At 42.7% G+C, this 8,638-nt stretch overlaps 3 protein-coding genes and 1 long non-coding RNA gene across 5 annotated transcripts; 1 reads left to right on the forward strand and 3 right to left on the reverse strand.

Annotated features, from left to right (window-relative positions):
* Positions 1-291: 291 nt before the first annotated feature.
* Positions 292-733, reverse strand: LOC119894760 (histone H2B 1/2-like). The gene has a single exon (XM_038707426.1). It carries the CDS (start codon positions 707-709, stop codon positions 338-340), a length of 372 nt encoding a protein of 123 aa, XP_038563354.1. The 5' UTR covers positions 710-733; the 3' UTR covers positions 292-337.
* A 1,717-nt stretch (positions 734-2,450) lies between these two features.
* LOC119895924 lies at positions 2,451-3,506 on the reverse strand. Its single transcript, XR_005443131.1, has 2 exons — positions 3,432-3,506; positions 2,451-2,700 (listed from the first exon to the last, which is right to left on the reverse strand). It is a non-coding gene; the product is annotated as an uncharacterized LOC119895924 (long non-coding RNA).
* A 3,172-nt stretch (positions 3,507-6,678) lies between these two features.
* LOC119894890 (histone H2A-like) lies at positions 6,679-7,307 on the reverse strand. The gene has a single exon (XM_038707598.1). The coding sequence runs from the start codon at positions 7,155-7,157 to the stop codon at positions 6,774-6,776; it is 384 nt and encodes a 127-aa protein (XP_038563526.1). The 5' UTR covers positions 7,158-7,307; the 3' UTR covers positions 6,679-6,773.
* Positions 7,308-7,387: 80 nt separating this feature from the next.
* Positions 7,388-8,343, forward strand: LOC119894887 (histone H3). 2 transcript variants are annotated; one of them, XM_038707596.1, is made up of 2 exons: positions 7,388-7,935; positions 8,275-8,343. In XM_038707596.1, the coding sequence occupies exons 1-2, from the start codon at positions 7,532-7,534 to the stop codon at positions 8,279-8,281; spliced, it is 411 nt and encodes a 136-aa protein (XP_038563524.1). In that variant the 5' UTR covers positions 7,388-7,531; the 3' UTR covers positions 8,282-8,343. The 2 variants fall into 2 exon arrangements, with proteins under 2 accessions (XP_038563524.1, XP_038563523.1); XM_038707595.1 differs by lacking the exon at positions 8,275-8,343 and having other exon boundaries at positions 7,388-8,043.
* Positions 8,344-8,638: the final 295 nt, after the last annotated feature.

Genomic DNA, 8,638 nt, shown 5'->3' on the forward strand with positions numbered 1-8,638 from the left:
TCTGAGCAGGATATTTTTATTATAATTAAAGAATATGACATTAGTTTGATGTCTTATGACTACTTTTAATTGGCAAGTCTACAGGGTGGAGGGGGTGACATTAAACTAGGAAAAAAAACAAACAAAAAAAAACCTAGTAGAGTCTATTGGTATTGGCAATACCAGCTTAGGCATTACTTAGTATTGGATCAGTTAGGTATTAAGTGGTATCCACATCACTAGTAATAATTTAACACTTGGGGTAGTTAGTAGGCGACTTCAGTAGGAATAAAGCTCTTCGTGTAAACAGTGGGTGGCCCTGAAAAGGGCCTTTGTGTTGCTGGGTGTAACAGCGGGTTTACTTGGAGCTGGTGTACTTGGTCACGGCCTTGGTGCCTTCAGACACGGCGTGCTTGGCCAGCTCACCGGGCAGCAGCAGGCGGACGGCGGTCTGGATCTCCCTGGAGGTGATGGTGGAGCGCTTGTTGTAGTGAGCCAGACGGGAGGACTCGCCGGCGATGCGCTCAAAGATGTCGCTCACGAACGAGTTCATGATCAGCATGGCCTTGGACGAGATGCCGGTGTCGGGGTGGACCTGCTTCAGGACCTTGTACACGTAGATGGCGTAGCTCTCCTTCCTGGTCTTCCTCTTCTTCTTGCCGGTCTTGGAGACGCTCTTAGAGACGGCTTTCTTTGAGCCCTTCTTCGGAGCCTTAACTGGATCAGGCATCTTCAACTTCGTTATAGTTCTCAACGAATAAGTCTGAAGCGATGAGGCGGCACATTTCTATGCGCTTGATGTAAATGAGACTGTGCTGTTCCTCGTACAGGATTGGCTGAGATTTAAACAAGACTGCGCATGCGCCACACAAGAAATAATTAAACATCTCTGTGAGAAGGGAATAAAGATGTGAAGGTCAAAAGATAAACACAGTAACACAGATTTAAGTTTATTTATTTTAGCGGTGGAGAAATTATTCAGATACTTTAATTCAATAAAAGTACTAATATCACACTATGAAATATGTCCTGTGACTGTTATATTATTATATATTCCTATATTATTGTTATTATTTCCCATGTATTCATGTAAAAGCAGGATTCTACTGTTGTAGTTGTTACGGTGGAGCTCATTTTCAAATATTTTGTATCGGCTGCAAAGAATTATTTTCATCATGGGTTAACCTGGTTGTTTGGTTTGTAAAAAATCTGAAAATAGTAAGAAATACCACCCAGAGCCCAAAGCAGCAATTTCACAATGCTTTTCATGTCCAACCAAGAGTCAAAACCTCAAAAATAGTACAAAGAAAGGTAAATCGATAAAGAAAAAAGCAGCAAATACTCACATATGTGAAGTTTAACCATGAAAACTTTGGCCTATTAGCTTAACTTAAATATAGCTGCCAAATTATTTTCCAACCAATCATTTCAGCTCTGCTTGTAAAAACAGTTGGGTAGTTTAAATTATAACAAAACTTTTAATACCTAAGTAACTATTAATAAAGATCTCAAATAATTGTAGTGCTAATATATATTCCTCCCTGATAAGTAGTGGGCAGAAGAAAAAGGTGCCATTCAAGAAATTTCTTAATAAAGTGCTTAATGAGTAAATGTACTGAAGTTACACACTGTGTGCCTGAAAGAGTTTGGTAAGCTGTAATTCTAATATTGATGATATCCACATGGGTAGGACTGTAATTCAGTACTGATACGTTCATGTAGGTACAAGGAAACAATATGTGATATTAGGATATAAGTGGGTTACAATGTGGGACTTTAAAATAAAGATATTCTGTAGGTATTTCTAACTAATGGGTACTATTCTGTAGAAACCTACTGAGCAACAAAGCTAATATTGTGTAATGAGTCCTACATAATGTGACCTTTTAGATAACTCAAATAATAAATGTTTATAATTTACCATTGAATTGTTTTGTGTTTAAATGCGTTTGATTAACAGTGACAGGAAGACAGATTCTGATAATGCAATCACCTCAAATTGTGACATTTCTCTCCAGGACAGCAGCTGCGTTATTAATAATACTGGTTCAGTTACTTTAGTATGGATTGTGAAATAGTTAATATCACCCTACTGTAATATAATAAATGAAGTGGTTGAAAACTGATGTAATTTAAATTGCACACAATGTCCTAGAACAGCATGTTGAATGTTGATTTTTAAATGTATAATTCCCATTTGTGGCGGTGCTACAGTAATGATGGTATGAGCCAAATGTTTGGCAGTGTTTGCCTGCCCACCTGCTCAGCTGTCTCATGCACAGATGTAGGTCACCAGACTCTGCAAACAGTTTGATTTTAACACTGACAAATACTTCAGCCCAGTTCTTCTAGTATATCAAACATTCACATACACATGCACAACAAGTGAATATCAATGAATGCCAGAAGCTGTTTAGTTTAAGTCAAGAAAGAAGTTTTGGTAAACAGTGCAAAATATACAAAGCAACCAATTGCATTCAACAATACCTTTTATTATATTTTATATCCAAGGAGGATAGGTAAGTTTCCCTTGAATGTGATGTCTTCAAAGAAACTTTTTTTAATTCTAACATCCTGCAAGACCAGACAGGAGGCTATATTTCATGCCGGATGTCCCACATCTGGTTCAGAACTTGAAGAGTGCCCTGGTTGGTGGACAGACATTTCTGCAAGCTCCAGCAGCCTGCTTATCGCTCCACTCTCTGCTCAAAATCAGTCCTGCTGAAAACAAACAAAACAACAACACACACATATAGTTGATTTTGGACAGCCTTGCAAATTAAATCTCAGCTGTTTGACAGCTGGAACTTGAGGCTTACTTTATCTAGGTGTTCATACACCTGAAACAAATGCCTATTCAGACAAGAGTTCAATGTGTCACCAGCAGTGTACATGTGCTACTTTCATGATAATTCTGAATCACTACAGTATCGCGTTTTTACCTTTATTAGTCACAGGGATGTCCAAAATATGACCTCTGTCATCATATGCCACTGATCTTATTACCCGTCACCGATGCACTGTCTAACAAACACTGTGTGTAATGACTGAATTAACCAAGGAACAACCTCGCTAGATACAAGCTAGCCAAGTTATCTAGCTGAGATAGCTAACTTACCGTTCATCGTAATCACGTGTAACGTTACTACTACTATACTGAGTTACAACAAATCTAATAACCAAAGATAAACGATGTATGCTAACTAACTAATAACTTTATATTTGAGGTAAATATTGGCTAACTGACATCTTGGTATGGTCACGTTAGCTGGTTAAGTGTTAACGTTACTCACGTTAACGTTAGCTAGCTGCAATTACATAATCTAACAGTTAATATCTTCCGATAAACCTTGACTAAAACTGGCTACATAAAATACCACTATTGACAAGATTCATGAGAGGACAGATAAGGAGTTAAAATGTCAACAAATGCAGTAATTTCATCAACTTACCAGGCAGCGTACTTCAGAAACACTGAAATGAACGGGGCACAGCGCTGCCCCATGACGCGCGTTACTTCCGCATTCCACAGTTCCAACAGAAGTCAATTGGAGTGTCGTAACTCTCTTATTTAACGGCCCTGGACGGTGCCAAACGCAGCTTTCCTGAAGCCCCTCCCTCATTGTATACTTTGGAGAACAGTAAAAATCTGAGTATGTACAAAAGTATGTGAAAAACATGCTCTATACAGGAACTGTGATACATGGTGATTGCCATCCGCATTAGACCAGACAACAGGATGGCTGAATACATCACTCACATGCCTTACACCTGCTGCTGTGAGGGAATTGGAACGAGAGTTACGCATTGTAACCAGCCCCAAAAACGAGCAGAGCAGGCGTGAGAGTGGAACAACACACACACACACACACAAAACTCAAGCACAAGTACAAGCACACACAGACGCACACTGCGGGCTTATGTTGAGGGAACAGTAAGGACGGTTTTGGCATATGCTGATGACATCACTGTTGCTAATAATCAAAATGAAATGGATATAATAATCAAAATGAAATGGGTATAATAAATGAACACCTCGAATTGTATGAAGATGTATCTGGTGCAAAATGAAACCAAAACAAAACAGAAGGAGTTTGGTTTGGAAGGGATGACACCCGCCCTTTGATTAATGTACAAGATAAAAATGATATGACGGTTTTAGGTGTTACGGTTACGAACACAACTGGGATGATAAAGAAAAGGAAATAAAAGAGGAACTACAGAAATGGGTTAATAAATCACTCAGTTATAAAACCAGAATTTTAATAATAAAGACATTTGTTTTATCTAAATTATTGTTTTTAGCAACATTTTATCCTCCCAAAGATCAGACATAAAAAAAATAAAAATAAACTAGCAGTAAATTTTATATGGGGAACCACCAGGGAAGTCACAACAAGGAACTTGCTGTACAAAAGTAAAAAAGATTGAGGCCTTGGCGCCATAGATATGGGTTTAAAACTGAAGGCAACTTTCTGTAAGAACATCGCTCTAAGCATTAAAAGGAAAGCGATGTGGATCGGTGAAGCCTTGAGCTGGACTAAGAAAAAGGGACGTGCAAGATGCTCTGTTCCATATTATAAACTTCTATATAGTGATTTTGTGACTAAAGTCGATTGGAATGTCAAGTAAAAATATATATTCCCTAGTGAGTGAAAACTGGTATGGTGGTGTCTTCCCATACAAACATTAGATGAAACTGAAGCCCAGGTGTGTATTAAAAACTCTTTTAATAAGAACATTTCTGAAAGTAAGCGAGATGTCATGTGGCTTGTGTCAGTTGGCAGATTAGCAGTCAGAGCAGTTGTCAAATGGAGCTGCTTTGTAACAACTAAAAAGTGTCCTATTGATGACTGTGATGAAGATGAAACTGTTGAACACCTACTCTTAAAATGCCAAAGGTCTAAAGATGTGTGGGGGGAAATGGCAGGTTTTGGTTTTAATATAAATGTAAATTATAATGCAGTGATGTAGTGAGTATTTCTAGAAAAACTACCCAGGTTGCACCATGATTTTTTTTGGTCCTTCACCAAGTCAACATCCCAAGTGATGTTGTACTTAAACAGAACTGAAAAGGCAAAAAACACTGGACATCAGACAAAAGAAACGCACTCCATGAAACTTTAACCTTTAATAAGCTGTATCTTGTTAAGAGAACCTGTTGTATTTTATTAGATTATTGTGTTCAACTTATGTATTATTGTTGATAGTGAACAAAACTGTTATTTGATTGTATTATTGTTAAATATCCCTGTTTGAATAATTTAATAAAGTATATTAAAAAGCAGTAAAGACGGTTGTTACGCATTGTGGCAGTACAACTGGAGCGCAACTAAGACAGAAAGAGCCCCAACAGCCCGTGGCAAGAGGAGCCTTACCGGCTCCTTACAGGGAAGCCTATGTGTGCGTAATGTGCCCCGAGCCAGCAGCGTCGCGCCTGGTCTCCAGAACATTCAGTACCGAGTGCGTTAGAGAAAACCCCGATGCATCGCGTAAATAGAAGCGGATAAAGGGGCAGGGTGAAGCCCATGATGCCGCTGTGCAAATATCCTCCACAGCCATCCCGCTGAACAGCGCTGTGGAGGAGGACACGGCTCTTGTCGAGTGCGCACGGATGCCGGGTGGGGGGTCCATCCCAGCCGCAACGTACGCCTGTGTGATGGCCTCACACAGCAAATGAGCCAACCGTTGTTTTGACAGAGACTTGCCTCGTGAATGCTCTCTGTAGTGAACAAACAGCTGTTGAGTTTTTCTGAGGGCAGCCGTGCGCTCTACATAATGAGACAACGCGCGCACCGGGCAGAGACGATGAGATGCTTCCTCTGCCTCGTTTCGATGAGGAGGAGGGAAAAACCCTTCCAGGGAAATAATCCGTGACCTGAAGGAGCTAGTTATAACCTTGGGCACGAACGCTGGGTTCGGCCTCAAGGTGGCGGAGCTCCCGTCAGCTCTGATAGCGAGGCAGGATGGAGCGACTGAGAGAGCGCACAGATCGCTCACCCTCTTAGCAGAGGTCAGTGCCAAAAGGAGGGCTGTCTTCAGAGACAGCAGTCTGAGAGAAGTTTGCGGCAGTGGCTCAAAGGGGGGATTGCTCAGAGCACTGTGGCGCCAAGGGGCGCGTGACAGGCCGCTGTCTTCTCACTCCTCTTAAAAAACGCTGAACCAGCGGATGCGCAAAAACCGATCTCTCTCCAAAGCCCTCGTGGCTGGAAGAGATGGCCGCCACGTATGATTTGACCGTGGATAAAGCATTTCTTTTGACTGCCCCTCGTCTCACTGAATTAAAAATGTCCTGTTTCATCAAAAAAAATTGCATTATTTGATCAAAGCCATTTTGATCTATTTATTTTGTCATTTAGAAGAAGGTATACATTTTTATTGTGTTCAATTTATATATTTACATTAAGGGGAGCCTTAAAATAAGTTTAGAAAGATTTTTATAGTATTTGGTTAAAGTAGGAAAATACTAGATCAACAATAACGTCTAATTTTAACAGAAGGGATTTTATGACATGGAGGAGCCGGAGAGTTCCTAAAAGATACGTTTGATTAAATACAAGTTAGTCTGTTAACTGTAGCCATTTATTTTACTTTGTGTTGCCTTAAGCATGACTTTATTAAACAAGACAAAGAATCTTTAAAAACTTGAAATTAATTTGTCAACTGATCAAAAAAAAAAAACTAAAATATATTTTGTGTCAGCAAAAGGGGGAGTCTGTTATTGAAGAAAGTGTCTTTAGTTAGAGATGTGTGGCTCTTAAAAGAGCCGTTGTGTCGTTTGTGGTTGTTGTTGTTTACTTCTTGGCGGGCTTCTCGGTCTTCTTGGGCAGCAGGACCGCCTGGATGTTGGGCAGCACGCCGCCCTGAGCGATGGTGACTCCGCCCAGCAGCTTGTTGAGCTCCTCGTCGTTGCGGACGGCCAGCTGCAGGTGACGGGGGATGATCCTCGTCTTCTTGTTGTCGCGGGCGGCGTTTCCGGCCAGCTCCAGGATCTCAGCGGTCAGGTACTCCAGCACCGCCGCCAGGTACACGGGGGCTCCGGCACCGACGCGCTGGGCGTAGTTTCCTTTACGCAGCAGTCTGTGGACACGACCGACGGGGAACTGCAGCCCGGCGCGGGAGGAGCGGGTCTTTGCCTTTGCTCTGGCTTTGCCTCCGGTTTTACCTCTTCCAGACATCGTGTGATCTTTCTAGAGCAGAGACTCAAAGAAAATGTGGCCCCGGCAGCCAAAACCCTCCTTTATATGTCCGCGCAGCGCGCGGGACGGTTTCTTCCAGACCAACCAGGAAAGAGGCTTCCTGCAGAGCAGCAGAGGGCGGCCCGCTCTGCGTTTAGGCGGAAAGTTTGAAGGGATTTTCCGCCAATAAGCGGCGGAGATTCAGGCGGTGGGTCGCTCCTCTAGGCGGTGCTGAGCTCCAGCAGGGGCCCCTCACCAATCAGGAGCCGGAGGTCTGAAGCAGCGTCACCGCTTCGCAGCCGGTCCCGCAGTTTAAGAGCAGCGCGGCTCCTCTCTTCACTACACTTTTCTCCTGTTGAGAGAAACGAGACGCGATGGCCAGAACCAAGCAGACCGCCCGTAAATCCACCGGAGGAAAAGCTCCCAGGAAGCAGCTGGCCACCAAGGCTGCCCGTAAGAGCGCCCCGGCCACCGGCGGAGTGAAGAAGCCCCACCGCTACAGGCCCGGTACCGTGGCTCTCCGAGAGATCCGCCGCTACCAGAAGTCCACCGAGCTGCTGATCCGCAAGCTGCCCTTCCAGCGCCTGGTGAGGGAGATCGCTCAGGACTTCAAGACCGACCTGCGCTTCCAGAGCTCCGCCGTCATGGCTCTGCAGGAGGCCAGCGAGGCTTACCTGGTCGGCCTCTTCGAGGACACCAACCTGTGCGCCATCCACGCCAAGAGGGTCACCATCATGCCCAAAGACATCCAGCTGGCCCGACGCATCCGCGGAGAGAGGGCTTAAACCCCCCCCACACCTCTTTACACCACAACGGCTCTTTTAAGAGCCACCTCACTAAAGCTCAAGAGCTCCTTCCTCTGCTGCTGCTTATAATAATTTTAGGCAGTTTAATCACAAACATCAGTATTTACATCAGCTTGCTAAAAATACTGGAAATGTTACTTAGTAGAATGAAACCTTGAACAAATATTAAAGGCACAATGTGGAAAAACTACTATACTATAAAAATAATCTTTCAGAGTATTAAAATCAATAACTACAATTAACTTCATCGAACTACAATGAGAATAGAATTTCTTCGTCTTGCCAGAGTTACTCAATGGCACCGGAGAGAGGGCTTAAACTCCCCCCACACCTCTTTACACCACAATGGCTCTTTTAAGAGCCACCTCACTAAAGCTCAAGAGCTCCTTCCTCTGATCCTTCTCTCCATGTATTTTAATAAGGCTAGCCTAAATCACTGTAGGAATGTCCTGTCTTTAGCACACAGCACAGAAGACACCGGCTTATTCCACAAAGAGATGTTTTTGGTGAAAGTAGCATGATCAGCAGAGGGCAGGTCATCATTTTTAAACATTTTATCCTTAATTAGCATTAAGCATTATTAGGTAGTTTATTAATTATCCGTACATACTTCTTATTCTTTGAACATTACTGAGATGTGTCTTATGCTGTGCTGTAATCATGAATGCAGTAACA

The sequence above is a fragment of the Micropterus salmoides genome, unplaced genomic scaffold, assembly GCF_014851395.1.
Source record: "Micropterus salmoides isolate LMB-PRFRI ecotype aquatic unplaced genomic scaffold, ASM1485139v1 Ms_hic_scaffold_9, whole genome shotgun sequence".
NCBI lineage: Eukaryota > Metazoa > Chordata > Actinopteri > Centrarchiformes > Centrarchidae > Micropterus > Micropterus salmoides.

Coding starts and splice junctions, on each gene's coding strand:
- LOC119894887 (XM_038707596.1), top strand. CDS start 7,532: ATGGCCAGAACCAAGCAGACCGCCCGTAAATCCACCGGAGGAAAAGCT.
- LOC119894760 (XM_038707426.1), bottom strand. CDS start 709: ATGCCTGATCCAGTTAAGGCTCCGAAGAAGGGCTCAAAGAAAGCCGTC.
- LOC119894890 (XM_038707598.1), bottom strand. CDS start 7,157: ATGTCTGGAAGAGGTAAAACCGGAGGCAAAGCCAGAGCAAAGGCAAAG.